Source organism: Centruroides vittatus, unplaced genomic scaffold (assembly GCF_030686945.1).
Source record: "Centruroides vittatus isolate TY-2023 unplaced genomic scaffold, ASM3068694v2 contig_738, whole genome shotgun sequence".
NCBI classification, from domain to species: domain Eukaryota; kingdom Metazoa; phylum Arthropoda; class Arachnida; order Scorpiones; family Buthidae; genus Centruroides; species Centruroides vittatus.
The window spans coordinates 4,151,292-4,169,423 of NW_027122474.1; the positions used below are offsets into that span (position 1 = coordinate 4,151,292).

General features: G+C 32.0%; 4 protein-coding genes across 4 annotated transcripts; 3 read left to right on the plus strand and 1 right to left on the minus strand.

Moving 5' to 3' along the window:
- Positions 1–1,433: 1,433 nt before the first annotated feature.
- On the plus strand, positions 1,434–3,928 carry LOC136980933 (uncharacterized). The gene is made up of 3 exons (XM_067277132.1): positions 1,434–1,501; positions 1,567–2,162; positions 3,862–3,928. The coding sequence occupies exons 1-3, from the start codon at positions 1,435–1,437 to the stop codon at positions 3,907–3,909; spliced, it is 711 nt and encodes a 236-aa protein (XP_067133233.1). The 5' UTR covers position 1,434; the 3' UTR covers positions 3,910–3,928.
- A 405-nt stretch (positions 3,929–4,333) lies between these two features.
- On the plus strand, positions 4,334–6,458 carry LOC136980955 (ammonium transporter Rh type A-like). Its single transcript, XM_067277154.1, has 9 exons — positions 4,334–4,519; positions 4,756–4,939; positions 5,003–5,153; positions 5,231–5,355; positions 5,492–5,678; positions 5,738–5,875; positions 5,980–6,113; positions 6,184–6,294; positions 6,389–6,458. Exons 1-9 carry the CDS (start codon positions 4,348–4,350, stop codon positions 6,456–6,458), a joined length of 1,272 nt encoding a protein of 423 aa, XP_067133255.1. The 5' UTR covers positions 4,334–4,347.
- Positions 6,459–7,991: 1,533 nt separating this feature from the next.
- LOC136980956 (astacin-like metalloprotease toxin 1) lies at positions 7,992–10,104 on the minus strand. Its single transcript, XM_067277155.1, has 4 exons — positions 10,047–10,104; positions 9,665–9,788; positions 9,247–9,422; positions 7,992–8,227 (listed from the first exon to the last, which is right to left on the minus strand). Exons 1-4 carry the CDS (start codon positions 10,102–10,104, stop codon positions 7,992–7,994), a joined length of 594 nt encoding a protein of 197 aa, XP_067133256.1.
- Positions 10,105–11,011: 907 nt separating this feature from the next.
- On the plus strand, positions 11,012–16,609 carry LOC136980957 (putative leucine-rich repeat-containing protein DDB_G0290503). The gene is made up of 16 exons (XM_067277156.1): positions 11,012–11,677; positions 11,753–11,830; positions 11,932–11,985; positions 12,091–12,231; positions 12,331–12,396; positions 12,525–12,564; positions 12,684–12,766; positions 13,039–13,302; positions 13,383–13,460; positions 13,568–13,642; positions 14,467–14,577; positions 15,165–15,343; positions 15,439–15,483; positions 15,576–15,644; positions 15,731–15,841; positions 16,531–16,609. The coding sequence occupies exons 1-16, from the start codon at positions 11,051–11,053 to the stop codon at positions 16,607–16,609; spliced, it is 2,100 nt and encodes a 699-aa protein (XP_067133257.1). The 5' UTR covers positions 11,012–11,050.
- The last annotated feature ends 1,523 nt before the right edge of the window (positions 16,610–18,132 follow it).

An 18,132-nucleotide genomic window follows, 5' to 3' on the forward strand; every position in this document is an offset into this window, starting at 1 on the left:
TTGGTTCAGTTAAGCTTCTGTTTAAGTAAAATTTCGGCTCTTTCATCAGGGTTTTATATATGTTTCTAATTCCCCAATCGCTTAAATATTTAACTACTTCTTAAGTAGAGATAAGCCGAAACCGGTTACTTTGTACTCGAATATCTGTAGTCTTGAGAAAGAAGAGAAAAGAAATTTTTATGACAACGGATACATAAATCGTAAATTTAAGGAAAATAAATTCTAGAGCTTTTTTGTACCATTGTACGTCTCATTCATTAATTTGATTGTAAATAATGCTGCCAAAGTAACAGTTAATTTTTTAACGCTGTACTAGAATTGTACACGTTTTTTCTGCATCCCCTTACAGATGGGACATACTAAATCGTAATATCACCGGTTTAGCATTGAAATCCGTAAGTAATATAAGATGGGAGAGCGGAATAAACGCGGAATAAATATATCAAATATTTTAATGGATTTTTTTAAACGCCTGTCAACTATACAGAACTATCATAAAAACGTGCCAGTAAACTCCTATCGGTTGGGTTGTTATAAATCTAGTCTACGGTGGGCAACCTTTTTTATAACATGGGCCAGAATAAATTTTACGTTTTTTTTGCGGGCCGTAGTAGTTAATTGACGCCTTCTTGTGACTTCGTAATTTTTTTAGTCTACAAATATGAAATAAATAAATAAAAAGTTAATTACTACATTTATTTCTCTTATCGTTTTCGAAAATTACAAAGAATTGAAAAAATGACTATTAATTAGTTATTTTTCCAATTTAATATTCTATTAAAGATCTCGCGGGCCGGATAGAAACTTTTCGCGAGCCGTAGCTGGCCCGCGAGCCGGGGGTTGCCCGCCGTTGATCTAGTCTACTCGTGATTCACATACTCGGGCGAGGGCGGCCGAATATCTAGCAGGCAGGCCTAACAACCCAAAACCGGTCCGGGATATAAAATTAGAAGCTTTATGTGTGAAGCATCCACCAGCTAAACCGGGTGACGTTGGTGCTCTGTAAACCGCATGTGCCAATGCCTATATAATATGGCTGATTGCAAACTGACCCGGTTTCGACATTCCTTCCACTACCGAATTATTCGAATATACAATAGCAATCTTATCGTTTGTTTTCACATGTAGTATAGAAATTTGTAAAAGATACATAATGCAGTTATAATAAAAAATTAATTTTAATTAATGCTGTACGTTAAAATATGAAAATTTATATTTTATAAAATACAAGGGAAGGTCATTGGAAGGTGGAATCGCCGCTTTCATCGCTTCCAATAACGACACGCCACTGCTTTCCAAAAATTAATTTTTTATTATATTTTATTCATAAGGTATATTGTTACACTATGACATTGTTGTTAAACAATAAATTGATAAAAATACGCCTTGTAGAACAATAAAAATCAGTCTTTTGTATACATCCGAGAAGAGAAAATGGCGTACAAGATTTTCTTCGTTTCTTTTCTCATTATTCTGGCTTTATTTTTATTCGTCGATATGGGTAAGTTAAACAATGCAAACTTAAATACAATTAATTTTTATAGTAAACATAATTTACGTTTGCAGCCAGCATCGCAAATTGCATCAAAAACATCGACTTGCTTAAAAAAGAACAAAAAGAACGTTGCAAAAAATTAATTCGGAGCGTATGGAACGAAATTTTTAATTGGTACAGAGCAACGAAAGCAAAAATTTCATATTGGATTCCTCAAATTTACTGCAAAGAAAATTCCGTAGTCATTCAATGTGCTGATTGGATGAAACCCGAACCAGCTTGGAAAATATGGTTAAAGAAACTCGATCTCAAAAATCTATGCAATGTACCTGTTGCGGATTGTTTCTATCCCCAACAGGAGAAACCGAGTATTTGGGACGTAACAAAAAAATACTACAGAAAATTCATGGCAATTAGCGATAAAACAACCAGAAGAATCAAAGAGATTTTGGCAAATGTTTACGATTACGTCAAAATCTTTTGGACGTACGAAGAGGAAGCGGAACTGGATAAATGTCGCCATCAGTTACCCCTCTTGCTGGCGGATGATAAATGCTTAAAGGCAATTTGTCCCGAAAGTAATTCTAGAGTCGTAGTCACGCTTTACTTGAAAGAGAAAATTCGCTTTATCATTTATTTGTTCGGACTCGTTACGTCATTCTTATTAGTAAGTGCCAAAACTTAGCCCTTGCATTATCTTCTTTCGCGTAGAATAATCTTAAAATTCGCCAGATGATCGATTTGGTTTAGTTTCATAGGACCTGGCATTACAACACGTAGGTGAACTATCTGCTGGGAATACTTTCTATAGGAAAGTAGCCCGTTTATGTGGAATAAAACCCGGTAAACTGCACACAACCAGCCGGTTGGTCAAGCCCGAATCCACGACTAGTGTTCAGTCGCCAGATGGCGACGAAGTAGAAAAGATTGGGATATTCATCAGAAGGAACCGGGGTGAAAATACCTCGTACTCAAAACACATTCCGCCCTTTTACTTCTCACGTGACTTTCTTTACTTTGTGGGCATGGTTTGCAGCACCGATAAGGTCCCAACCGCCTCATTCAGAGCTGTATTTGTACCATAGGAACAAGATTAAAGAAAGAATGGCATACCCAAGTACATCTCTCTCAATGAAAAATACTGCAACTTCCTATAAAAATCAATTCAGTGCTCTCCAAAATATTTATATCATCGAGAATGTACACAAAAGCAGCATGTAAAAATACTAACAGAGAAATCATTCAGTATTCAATACCTACTTTAATACTATCTTAGAATAATTTTCATAAAATCTAAACTAGAAGTCCTATATCCAAGTACACCCGATGATTTACTCCCTTATTAAATATACCACGTTTTATCTTTAGTCAAACAACCTCTGTATTTTCTAAAAACACAATTGAAAACTTATCAAGGTTAATACACGCGTTGATTCTACTACATTTTGTCTACCAAACAGCTAAAATTAAATATATAAGCGGAATTAATAACAGAACCCGTATATTCCGTTGCGAAACAGGGGCGTATTTTGCAACGCAATACAGCGGGTATAGAAGCCACACAAATAGCAGAATTCAAAGATTAAGTTTAGATAAGTTCTCAATAACATCATAATTAAATTTAGTTTTCAAACAAATTACCATAGTTACCTCGAATTAACACACGAAGATCTGGATGATCAGACCTTTCAACTGCAGTATCCGTGTAAATATTTTTCCTGGCTGTCTATCACAGGAGAACCATTTCTCTTCATATTATCAATTGAAAACTGTTGCCACTTTAAAGAGTTCTTTATATCTTCAATAAAACACAACACTAGCCAAAATACAAAAAATTCCTAATTGACACTCAACAAGAAAATGCACCAACAGCAAGAACGCATCACAACGCCCCCAGGAGGCCACGACTGACCATATATGAACTTCCGGTTTTTAAAACCGGAAGTCACGTTATTTCAATCCAAAAATTCCCCCCAAAAGGTGTTAGATAGATGACCGGCACGACTCTATTGCTAGCAGTAAAAAAGTACGATGTACGTACGGGGACAACACACTATTAATTTGAGATGGAAAGCATATATTTTAAATGAAATAAATTAAAAAATATAATTAAAATTGCAGCCCGGCATTGTGACCTCACAATAAATAATCACTAATTAATTTTTACGTTTGGATACTTCTAGATCCTCCATGACTTGAAGTTGCGAGTAAACCTCGAGATACTTCAATTCACCGCCATATTCGATTTAATGCCAATTTTAAAGGGGTGGCGTTAAATCGAGACTTGACTGTATTTAATTATGAAACACTACTCGATAAATACAGCACAATATTCGAAATTATTATTATTTTTTGTTTATTTTTAGGTGGTGGCAATTCACGTCCTCATGATGGCCGAGCAGGAATTCTCATAGGAAGAAAGGACTTTAAAAATTTAATTCCTGTATAATTTTTTTTCGTAAATTATCCTAAATAAAATTCCGTTTATAACGTTTTAAACCGTTCACAGAAAAAGTTTCATAAATTAATTTCACATAACTGACAACACGCAGAACGTCAGAAAGCTTAAAAGGGACGATTTTTCATGGAAATTCGAGAGCGCATTTAATAATTATATTATATATATATATATATTATATCAAAACTAAATTCGATTTTCCGTGATTTTAAATCAATAACTTCTCTAAATATTTCGTGTAATTTTCCTGTAGATAGCGTGGAGTTCATCACAGGAAAATTGTGTAAGAATTCATTTCATAAATTATGCAAAACCTCTTAACCAATAGCCAGGTAAGGGCGTGGGGTCAACTAACGAATTCTTAGTAAATTCACGTTCTTCTTAATTAGAAGAGATGTGGAAACGAGGTAAACTTGCCTTCGTTATAACGACATTACAAGTAGCATTTATTATTATTTTTGTATTTTTTGTGGAATACCACAAAGATGCTTACCCGGCAAATACTCTAAGTAATTCGTTGGATGGATTTGGGCATTTCTTCACTCTGCTTCAGCATTATCATCCAGGTATAAATCCCTGTTACTTATTAAATAATTCTATTAATATTAATATTTTTCTTTATATAAAAGACATTTTATAAAATCCAAATGGACATCCTCATTAATTCATCAAGTGATGTAATTTCTTGATGAATTAATGAGAATCCTCCCACTGTTCCGGCATACTTATAAAAATATATTTGCCATTTAAATATTAAATTTAATTTAAAATATATATATATATACAAATGTTTAAACTTTAGTATTTCAAGATGTTAACGTCTTGTTGGTCGTTGGGTACGGATTTCTGGTGACTTTTCTGAAGAAGTATGCCTTTAACGGTGTAAGATTTAATCTATTTCTATGCTCGCTGACCATCCAATGGAGTTTCATTATGCAAAATATCTGGAAAATGCAATCTGGAGTTATGCATTTTGGCATTGTTAGGTAAGTTTTTATTCGTCGAAAAGAATTTTCGCCTTTATCAATTATAATCATCCATTAAAATAGTATGGTGGAAGCTAATATCGCATCTCTAGCCGTTCTCGTATCAACTGGTGCTGTCTTGGGAAGAATAAATCCCCTACAACTTATAATAATGTCGTTAATTGAAACTGTTTTGTACAGTTTGAATAAAGAACTAGGATTTAATACTTTTAAGGTAAAACATCGAAAAAAAAATTTTGAGGAATTTATGAAATTTAGGTAAATTAAACAGCAAATTTCGAATTTTTAAAGGTTACCGATGCTGGAAATTCGATTTTTGTCCACGTTTTTGGCGCTTATTTTGGTTTGGCGGTGTCCTTTTCTCTGTATCAATCCGAATTTTCAAAAATAAATTCTGGGAAATCAAATTTGTTTTCGTTAATAGAATAATAGAATAATAGAATAATAGAATTCGTTAATAATTTGTTTGAATATTCCTTTTCATACGTTCTGATTCATCCTTATGTTCAGTACCTACTCTCTCTTCCTTTCTTCAGTTTAGATTTTTAAGAGAACCATTATTATTAATTTCTCAGGAACGCTATTTTTGTGGGCATTTTGGTCAAGTTATAACTCTTCTGGAATCTTCGGGAACGATAGTCACCGAGCTATTGTAAACATGTATTTAGCTCTGGTTTCCTGCACTCTGACTACTTTTGGCTTATTTTCTCTGCTCGAAGGACACAATCGATTCAATATCGTGAGTATTTTTGTCACGTAAAACAATAATACACACGAATAAAACAAGTAAAATTTCAGATTCACATACAAAATGCATCAATCGCCGGCGGTGTAGCCATTGGAACTGTAGCAAATATGATGATCCAACCGTACGGCGCTATGTTAGTTGGATTAGCGGCATCCATCGTATCCGTATTTGGTTACGCATTTCTAAAGGTAAAATATGCAAATATCCAAAATACGTCATACTACATTGGCGAAATTTTTGCCTCCACAATAAAACCTCTAAAGAATTTCAAGGATAAATGTATAATTTTTAGCCGCTATTGGCAAGAAAACTTAAAATTCAAGACACTTGCGGTGTGCATAATTTACACGGACTCCCCGGAGTAATGGGAGGAATCTTAGGTGTTATTTTGACCTTAAAGGCTAAAGAAAGCCATTATGGATTCGGGTTTGTATCAATTACTGATTTTTTTTTTAAAATTTTCTGTTTCGATTTATAAATCTTTGCTTGTGTTTAGTATCTACGAACTGTTTCCGGCTCTTGCTCCATTAGAGAATTCAACAGATCTATACGAAATTCATGCTGATTATGAACCCATTGATGCAGGAAAAAATCGCTTTTTATCTCAGTAAATAACGTTGGAATTTTTGGTGCATACTTCCTTAAGCTGGGAAATTGATGTATTTATTCAAATATTTTACACATTTTACGCGTCTAATTAGTCGAATTCAAATTCCCAGAACTTGTAAAACTGTCAGCGGACCTTCAAAGGATTCCACTCATACGTTATAAAGGATCTGTAATGAAGATTGACAGGTAGCTATGAGGTGTAAGGAAACAAATTATTTTTCCAAATAATTTCAAAAGAAGATATTTTAATTAATCCAAGCAGACGATATTATTATTACGAATTACACCCGCAATATTCTGATACCAATTTCATCAAAGAATTAACTGACAACAAATACTGTATACGTAACGATCGAAGATAAATTACAATACGTATAATGTTCACATTAAACACTTCCCATATGGTCAAATTTTATAAAAATAATTTTATTTACAAGCTTAGGAATGCGTTTAGGCAAGACCTCAAATGGTATTTTAGTTAACCTCTGAATAACAGAAAAACGTAATTCTCGTGCGCATGTTTGTTCTTGTAAATCATTAACATTTTAACTATTGCGATAGCAAATACCTGTAAATTAATAATTATCATCTGTATTTTATCAATCGTCACCATTTCTGTGCTTCTCATAACCATGTAAGTTAAAAAACTTTACAAATTTTGTAACAGTGCAACTAAACAGTTACGTGACAAAGAGTTGATAAGGGACTCGAAGTTCGAAAAATGCATACTCTAGGGGAAAAAATGTGATTTTCTAAAGCTTGTCCTGTTTCTAATTGATGGTATAATAAGTCTAGCGAGAAAGATCTATATTGTGCATTTTAAATAACTAAACTTTATAAAATAACGTGTTTTTAAAAAGACGCTCTTTTAAAAATAATTCTGTGTTGACGAGTCATTTCTCTTCGTCATTGTCATCCTTTGAAATAAAAAGTATCATATACGTATTTTGATTTTGAACTAATAGGAAAGGCATCTTGTTAATTTGGCTTTCTTGGTTTGACGGCACGATTATAACAAACAGTATCGCGTAACTAGTGGCCGGATGGCCGAGCGGTCAAGGTGGCAGCCTACTGCTCTGGGGGACCCGCGATCGAATCCGAACGGGTCGAGCAATCCCCAGGAATTTTTCGGGGGTGGTCCGTTCGGAGATGTCGGGCCCCATCCCTCACCACCCGGTTGCCCCATTGTGGATCTGGCCGAACTTATAACGGGCCTACTAAAAGAGGCCCTCTTAGTGCCCACAGGACGGAAAGACTTAAAAAAAAGTATCGTGTAACTTCTTACGTTCAAGTCGTGTATTGTCTGCCACTTAATACATGTTTGAAATAGTTTTTAATTACTTTGCTTATTTACGATGTTTAAATAAAAATGTGAGTTTTACTCCTTTCACCTTTTCCTAGCCAAAATTCTAATTTTTTCGATCACCGATATGAAATTTCGTTACGCATTGTTCCGTGAGTGAAGCTGTATCTTACCAAACTAAGATATTAATTACAATATTCATTGGGCTAGTCCATGGTTAGATTTTTTATTCCTATTATTTTATCTTTTTTAGGTGAAATATAAAGGTGTACTGTTTAGTAACGAAATAGTTTTATTGTCGGCATATTCTTATCCACCTTCTAAACTAGACTTATTACATCAGTCGAATAGGAATTATACGATATTCAGGAAGTCGTCATTTTTTATTTCGTTTATACATCTTTCATTTTAAAGTCGGAACCAAGATAGATTTTTCTAATTTTACAAATATCTGAGTAACTAAGTGTAAACTTTTTTGTTAGCAATTTTCTTCCATTTTTCGCTTTTATTGTCGGAAGTCTCGAATCTTTCGAGAAGAATCGTTCTTCGTACAACATAATTGAATTGAAATCAAATTCGTCGTTATGCACGTCGTATTCCGATCTTACGATAAATTGCTTCTCTTCATCTGTTAAAAATATATATAATAATAAATACGCCATGAAACCAATTACATAATTTTTGTAAATAAACTTTTACAGAGAATATTCGAGGAATTAAAGTAATTTCCTGACTAACCTTGAAGTTTGTCTCGAGAATTTTGAGAATAAATTCATCTAAATTTAGATTTTTATAATTTTGAATCGTTTTTAGATTTATAAAAATAAAAATTGATGGCTACAATGAATTTAATTCAAATTTGGAAGGAATTTTTGTAATTGAAAGATAGGATCAGAAAGAATATAGATATGATTTATATATTCTAAAGATATTTATACGATTCTATATCTTAAGATCATTAGTTCCTAACTTTTTCCTCTGTCTGTATCCTGTTAAATTTTTGGTTTGGTCATTAAGCGACGTCATACTACAATCTATGCCGAAACAATCAAGAACCGTCCATCTACCTTACGATCTGAGAAAAACGTGTTGTTGGCGAGTGGCGCAAGTGCCTACATTAAATTTTAAGGTACGCATTTATATTTTTATTTAACAAGGTGCGTTTTAAATAATTCTTATTGTCTTTGAATTAGAAATACAGAAATTACAGCGATTTCTTAATGCCTAGTTACTTTCCGCCCATCCTGTGCAATGTACGAACCACTGTTTTACAATAGATGAAAATAAATGTAATTGTAATTTAAAATATTGTAATGCTGATCAATTTAAACATTATATTATCAATAATAATTGATTGACTAAATCAAGGAAGCAGCGTAATGAGGTTATATTTTATCACAGTTTCGTCCATTAGAAACAGATAGGCCAACACGGAGAACAATGCTACAGTCCATAATAACCACGATTAAATATAAGATGAAGATTCGATCCTCCGCAGCGACAGGCTTACAATGTGGCAATAAATAAGACAGCTCAAACTTAGTTAACCTCATTAATTCCTCGAGTAAACTGTATTGTAACTGTACGTCTTTACAATGGTCAATTGACTTCGGTATATTATTTAAGTAAAAGTAGTCTTAATCTTACCATTTAGAATATTATCCCAGAATATTATAACGTTATCACTTCTTAATTTTCTTTGATGCTCGTGGATTAATCCAATGGCGTGGCATAATTCGTGAAGACATTTACTTAAATCGCATTTATCTGTATCTAATGACAATATTTGTTTACCGCCAGCACGTCCGATATACGAGGAACATCTTCAACAAAATTAAATTTTAAATTAATTATAATTACAGTTTTAATTTTATTCTAAAATTATAAATAATACAAGTTCTATATTCATAACTATAAACATAAATATAATAATTTATAAAATTTTACATTTAATTATAATTAACGTTTTAATTATGTAAAAAAATACAATAAAATAATCTTTTAAATGTAATTAAATAATTAATACTAGTAATTTAACTATCATTAATTCAATTACGTGACCTACCTCGTGCCGGTTGTTACCATAATGTAATCATTCTCATCCTCCCACGGTAAGAAAGTAATACATTTAGTCTTATAAGATAGAGTTTTCATGGCTTCTTCAATAATATTTTTGCAGTTATCTAAATCTTAAATAATTATAAGTGATTTATTGTTATTATTTTTAAAAATCTCATTAAATGTTTAAAATTAATTAATTTAATAATTCCTCTACAGATCCACTAATTAACATCGACTGCACCATAAACGTAAGCTTAAAACTTAGCAAATAGTATAAATATTTAAATTATATATTTAAAAACATATTTATAATCAAATTTTTAATACTAAATTTAATTATAATCAATTGAGATAATTAAATAACTAAAATATTTTCTCATACATACCTGCATCTGGATCATACGTATAAGGAATTTTGCCTTCAGGCCATAAAAATGAATGCATTTTTAATTGAAATCGGTTTAACTCTAACATAAAGAATAAATAATTTAAAACTATAAAAACTCTACAGTTTCGAGAGTGAAAGTAATTACTTTATTTTTAATTTTGTTTGAGAAATCGTGACAAATATATTTTATTTTGCTTTTTAATAACGGTCGTAAAGCGATAGCCTGTATAATTAATTTATATAGACCTTCGCTTTACGACCGCTTGCTGTAAACTCCCGGTTTTTACGACCGTTTACTATAATTATATACAATTTTATATTTATGCACTGCATTTTTTTTCCTATGTTGGTATAGTAAAATATAATTGAAATGGTTTTTTCAGGAACAGAACTTCAATTGATGGCATTAAACGTGTGGGAAATTACGGTTCGATTCACGACGCCTTGTTTCCAAGAACTAATTAATCATATTTATAATTTATTAATAAAAACAATTATAAAATTATCGAGTTTTTCCTCTGATGATTCAAATTTTCAATGTATTTCATGAATACTTTGTTTTATTTTCAACATTTTACTGTATAAGTTTAGGTTTGAAAAGTTGTGTAACAATATTTTTCATAAATGGTCACCATTTTCTTCATTTACGTATATAATAAATGTATATTGCGTTTATCTTCTGTACATTATATATGCAGAATTTTCAGGTGAACAGTGTGCTGGACCTGTCATTTCTAGTCCCTCAACTTTTGACACAAGGAGTCTTTCGAGCTTCAGTGCCAAATGGCTTCCCCACACACTTCACTATATTAAATACATCAACTTTATAGACGAATATCACTAAATTTCATACATTATAACGCGAATATTTGATTTGTTTTGTTAGTTTTCAATATTTTTACTGCTTTATTCATAATCAAAACTACCGAACAATACTTAATCTTCAATAATCAATTCTTTCATTCTTTGTTAAATTCTAAAGATAAAGGAAAAGTCTGCATCATGACCATTCAAACGTACTCTCTTCTTGAGTTAGTAGATTTAGCATTAAAGACTCCTATGATAGGAGTTGTAAACTTTGGAATCTTGAGAGCTGTTCTTCATATATTAATTAATGAGATGGGGCTGCAATCCTTTCACGCAAAACTAAACATCACAGATATGAAACCCCAAAAAATCGATATGCCAGCTGCACTGAGACGGCCGTCTGACATTGCTGAATCGGTTGATAGAGAATTAGAAGAAATAGAAAATATTGAAGGAGAAGTACCGGAATCAGAAAACATAAGTAATCTTTCAATTGGAGAAGAGCCTATCAAACTAGCAGAAGAAGAAGATAAAGAATGTGAAGAGTTTCAGCCGTCTACAATGGATTCTGAAGAATCTAAATCGGAGAAATCTGCAGAAACTAAATTATCGGAGAAATCTGCAGAAACTAAATTATCGGAGAAATCTGCAGAAGCTAAATTATCGGAGAAATCTGCAGAAACTAAATTAATCGACAGTCGTAGTGATATATCTGATAGTTCTTTCAAAGAACCCGCTGCTTTCCAAGAGGATATGGCTAAATTTTGGGAATCGACAACAGTAAACAGTAGAATAACCGCTTTAGAAAGTGGTTTGGAGAAGGTAAATTTATCATTTTTCTGTAAATTAATTTCCGTAAATAAATTTACATATTAACACAAATATAAACTCTTTCAGATCATTGACATAATTGATGAACAAGCAAGAGATCTCGAACATTTTAGAAGAGATACAGAAAGAAGAAGAACGAAAGATGTACTTAAAATATTCTTTGAATATTTTAATAAACTTTAAATATTATAATTAGGAGATTAAAAGATTTATTATTAAATTCATTTTAACTTGTTTCCAATTAGAACAATAATACCAAGAAACTTCAGCTCAACTTAGAAGAGCTCTGTCAAACGACTGTAAGTTAACGAAAGATACTTCAAACACTTGTTCAAAATGAATATATTTGTATGGAATTTAATTAAATTCATTTATAATTAAATAATTATCTTCATTTTTTATAGAACAAGCTTATTACTAAAATGGAATCTTGTGTAACCGAAGAAGGATTCCAGATGGCATTGGAAGAAAATGGCAAACATGTTTTACAGATTAATAATAAATTGCAAGATGTAGACGACCGATTATTAAATTTGAATAATAAGGTAAAAAATATAAAATAATTAATTTATTAAAATTATTCTAAATATTTTATTAAATCGTTAACAAGACCATAATTAAAAATATTCATATTTTTGATTTAGCTCGAAGGAGATTATGAGATGCACGAAGTTCTGGATGACATAACTGATATAAAGAGCATTTTAAAAGTAAATAATTTTATGTGACAGTTCTTCGAGATTAAATTATATATATATATTTTTTTTAATTAAGAATTTGTATAACTTTTCTTCTGATCCAATTCAAAATCGAATTAATATTTTGATTTATGTCTTAGATACCAACTAGAAAACAATTGGCTAGTCAATTTGGAACTGGTTAGTTGCGAATGTTTTAATTTTAAAAATAAAAAAAAATTAATTAAGCATTTATAATAACTATTTAAAATCATTATTTCAAAATTAATATATGTACATTTTTTTTTTTAATTTTGAAGAAAACATACAATATGGTGAATACCCACCTGATATGCAACAGATATTGGGAGCAGCAATTAACCTTGAAGAGCTGCAAACGAAAGTAAGATTCTTAGAAATTTGTCCTTAACAATGAGAATATTTAGCTTTATAATAGATTAATTGATTTAGATTATCTTAATAAATAGATTAGAGCTATAAAATGTGTTTCAACCACTGAAGAAAATAGCAACGTGTAATTCACTCTAATTCGCTTTATTACACGATGACTAAACTTTACCATTCAAATTTAATGCTTGGACCAGAATGATTAAACTCGAAACCGTTCTGGACCATCCCGTATAAGTAACAAAATTTAACTTTACAATTTATTAGGTAACCGCAGTAGAAGAGAAGGTAGAACGAATTGCAGAATCTAACAAAGAAATGCTGCGAATGAGAGCCGAAGAAGCAATCGCTAATGAAGAGAAAATGGCTGAAACAGAAGCTATTATCGAAAATATTTCTTTATACATGGATACAGCAAAAGAAAAAATGTCAGACTTTCAAGAATCGTTAAATGTTTTGAGTAAAAAATTGTCTAATTTAACAGAGACCGTTACGGAAATTGCAAAAATTCAGGACGACATGACGGTGGAGGTCATTAAAATTCATATTACGATACATGGTTAAATGTGTAATTTTTTAAATTATTTTTAAAACTTTCAAATACTTTACAGGGTAGAAAAAATCTTCAAGATGTCGAAGATCAATTGAAAGAAATTTTTAAAGAATTGAAAAAGCTTTCGATTATAGATGTATATTTTTCATTCGTTTTTAATATTTCATATATTTATAAAGTTGCTATAAATAATTAAACCACTTTATTTTACCATTTTTCAAATTTTAATTTATCAAAATATAGGATATACAAGTTCATGTGGAAGATATTCGAAATTATAAAGCAGACAGAAGTGAAATGGTAGAAGAACTTGAAAAAGTAAGAACAATTCTTTTACATTATACTATTTAGAATATGTTATGTAGAAGTATTTTAGAAAAACAGTACATTGTTTACTTCGTTAGTAAATACAGTAAATGAAACATATAATGCGCCATAAATTACATTTATCTTATCTGTTGTATAGCGGATAAAAATTATTCGTATATTTCTATAATAAACTCTTGATCTTCGACTTTACGTATCTCGATATAATTACCGATTCGTTGGTCGCCGATACAATGCGGATAACCCGTTACCATTCGAGGATGTCAGAGTCAAATATAAAGTGATTTTTAAATGAGATTTGATACGCGATACAATGTACAGTAATTATGGTAAATCGAGAGACACGAGCACCATACTTCCAAGCGTATATTTAAACGAGATGCTGCATAGTGAACGTTCCACATAATAAGAGTCGCTTTCCGAAATTCTCAATTACTGTATTGGGTAGGATATTTCAGAAAGCCCTTTTTTAAACTGTTTCCGCTTTGTGGACACTAAGAAGACCTCTTTTAGCGGGTCCATTATGGGTAGTGAGGGAAGGGGTCCGACATATCCGAACGGGCCACCTCCCCGAAAAATTCCCGGGATTCGTCAACCCGTTTGGATTCCATCCCGAGTCCCCCAGAACGATGGTTGCCACCTTGATCGTTCGGCCATCCGGCCATCTCAGAAAACCCTTATGTCGAGTTACGTGAAATCCGCATTATCGGATCATCGCGCCCTCCAATATTCCACTATATCTAGGGTCAACAGTGTACCATTTAGAAAATAAATTTTGAATAATATTTAAAATAAATGTATTAATTTCATTTCAGAAAGCCGATAAGACACAACTAGACGAAAAAGTCAATAAATCGGAATATTTAACTTCACGTGAAGAAATAAATTCAGGTTTCAACGACATAATTGCTAAAATTTCTGGTCAAGTAAGTTCATTAATTCCATTTAATAAATTAAATAATAAGCATAATTAACAAAGTTTGTTTATTACACGCTTCTGTTAATCTATTGACGTTTTCAAATACAATAGAAACTAGCCATAAAGCGGTTCAATCGAGTAAAATACGGAATCGCATTATTTCGAGGTTAATAAATAATAATGTTTTAAAATTGATTTTTCAATTACTATGTAAAGATCGGATGGTTCTGAATGGAAAATCGGGCAAAATAAATCAAAATTGTTAGAAAGCATTGGAATAATTTACACCTAAAATCGACTCATTTGTTTAAACTTTAATTGTTTTATTCCCACTTCCAAAAACTCTACTAATTATAATGGACCGGGAAGAGAAAACGTTTATTATAAGAGGAAAGAGTTTGCATTTATTTACTTGGATCTATAGCTTAAATATAAGAATAGTGAAATTACATTGTACGCAGTCGTACACTTAATTATTGTGTATAATTTATCGCGTACTCATATTCCAAAACGTGGAAGAAGGAACTATCGCGTTAATTCGAATTCGTGTTATTGCGAAGTTTTATTATAGAATAACTACTATTATTTTGATAGGAGCAAGCAATGGAAAGAACAATACAAGATTTAACTGTACTTACGAACCAGAAACTCGAAAGAAAAGAAATGGATAATTATAGAGAAAATCTGAAAGAACGACTGAAGACGATTGTCGCGAAATTGAAGCAATTGAAAGAAGCGGTGGAAGAAGGACCGAGTGCTGCGGGCGTTAAACTGTAAATTTTGAGAAAGAATTTCATAAAATTGAAATCAATCAAATTTCTAAATAATATATCAAAATTAATTTTAATTAATTACTTAATTGCATTAGACGGTGCATATCTTGCGATAGATCACTAAGACCAAATGAGAAAAAGTGAGGTTTTTCTTATATATCAAAAATACCTTAATAATTTTAATTTTTAAAATTAAATATTATATTAAATTTACAAAATTTGAATTTTTCAGTGTCGTAATAAGCGACGGTAGCCATAACGCAACGATGCCAAAACGCATCGGAGATCAATTACTAGAATGGTAAATGGATTAAATTATTCGCTATTTTTATAATACTTTTTTTGTATAATTACAAATTATGACTAATATTAAAGATTATGTTATAGCCAAGGATTTTTACCGCCTTTGCAATGCGCCGATAGATCAAATCGTTCAGTCGGAGGTGTACATACTCTTACAACTCCGCCGTTATACTTGAGGAAAGCATCGATTGTTGGGTATGTCTCATGAAATTCTACCTCTACGGTGACCCAAAACCCTATAAAGACTAAATTACTCGAATACTCGATCACTTAAGAGTTTTGAAGAACGTGCTCAAAATGAGAGCCTTCTTGTTTAGTACGCCTGTTACAATCCCTACAAATACTTGCACGTTTGCAATTCGGCCATTTCGATAAGAAAGACTTATTGAAATGGCCTAATTGCTTGGAATATACACGATTAACTGACTTTTCAGTGCCTTTTATATTTGTAGTAATTATATTCAAATTTTAAATTTATAAAATTTATTAATTTTTTATAGGTCACAGTCGACAAAAATTTGGTAATTATGAATTTTATTTTTTAATTTTAATATTTGTGGAAAATATTATGACGTTTTTAGTTAAAGAAAGATAATGTTTTTAAAAGTATTTTTGTGTTAATGTTACCCATGGTTCCAAAATGGCGGCTCGTCTCTGATTCCAGGAAATTGAAGAAAGGAAACAGTGGGGACGCACGTTTCAACCTAACCTAACCTATTCTAATAAATTACCACAATTATTACCAACAAAACTATTACAATAGGTTAGTTAGAACGTGCGTCCCCACTGTTTCCTTTCTTCTATTTGCTGTCAGAGACGAGCCGCCATTCTGGCACCATAGGTAACATTAACCTATTTTTGTAATATATTTTTTAATCTAATAGGGAAGAAGTACCTTTACAAGGATCGGATGGAAGAATATATCGTGGTTATTTAGAGAAATCAGAACGTGTTCGTGTTTAAAATGAAGTATCACTTTTTAGTCTTTTTTATTATTATAATGCAAAATTTATTAAATATTAAAAGTTTGATTTTCTTTTGTAGGTAATAAATTTTGGAATTTTTTTCATGTTTTTTAAGCAGATACCTAAAATTTAAAATGTAGTGAATAAAAAATTATATATGTTTATAATTAGATATTTTTCTTAAATACTTTTGATAATCGCAAACATAAAAATAAAAGAAAAATTGTGAATTGTTTTATTATTATTCTTTCCGCACTGGGACCTTTTAATCAACCCCCGTCGTGGGTTCGGCCATTGCTACAATGGAATGGGACTGACATATGCGGGACGGACAACCCTTGAAAAATTTCTTGTATTTTTCGACCTGTCCGATTCATATCCGCATCCATAAGAATTATATGATGACACCTTAATCGATCAGCATACTGACAACTCAAAATTGTGCTAGCCTTAATCCTTAGTGAAATCTGACGAGCGTAGATATAAACGTCATAAGGCTCGGTAGAGGTAAGCCGTGAAGTAAGCGAACGGACGAACGAACGGCTTAACAGAGCCAACCTTACTATACTGGAATTAGAACACTTTTTGTCTATCCGAATTCATATTTTGTTTAAATCATATTAGTCGTTTTAGTATAATGTTGGAACGCTGGGTTAGAAGTGGGAAAAATCCAGTTCTGCCTCTGGAACTGGAACTGAACTGATCCAAAAGTATTCCGATGAATGGTTTCTCGGAACTTCTTAGTCTCTTGGACTAGACAGTTCTACGGAATCATTATGTTCTGTCGGATTGCTGTCGAACTCGACGGGTTTTTATCGGTTATATACAGTCAAACCTGTTTTTATGCGGTCTTTTTTTGTGCGATTTTTTAATGCGATTTTTTATTTGTGCGGTATAGTTGGCGACTAGTCTCGTGCGATTTGTCATGTCTCACGTTGACTTATTATAGCCAAATAAACTTATTGTAGCATAAATCAACTTATTATAGTAATATTATTGCATGAATATGCGAATAATGAAATAATTTATTTTTTAAGTCAACAAAACACCACCTGGACAAAAATATGTAAAACACGATAGACTAGACGATGCAGTTAAGTGCTGACATCTGTTGTCAATAAATTCTATTTCGTACGGTTTTGAGTTATTTTCTGTGAGACTTTTTTTATGCGGTCCCTATCCATCGCATAAAAACAGGTTTGACTGTATATAAAACTGATGAGAAACCAATGAAAAAATATATATATTTCGGTTTTTAAACGCACACGCCAAGCGGTTCCGTTCCCTAAACACTGGGAGTTCGGTCGGGGATTCGTGCCTGACCAAGAAGGGATGGCCACGTGAAGTTTCTCGGGTTTTCTCCACGTCTGTAAACCCTGAATATGGGCCAGTTACCCTTAAAAAAATCTTCCGGAAAGCATTTCCCTAGGCAGATCGCCCAAGTGTCGCGTTGCTATAACTCAGTGGTTCCCAACCGGTGTTCCGCGGAACACTGGTGTTCCGTAAGCATCTCCCAAGTGT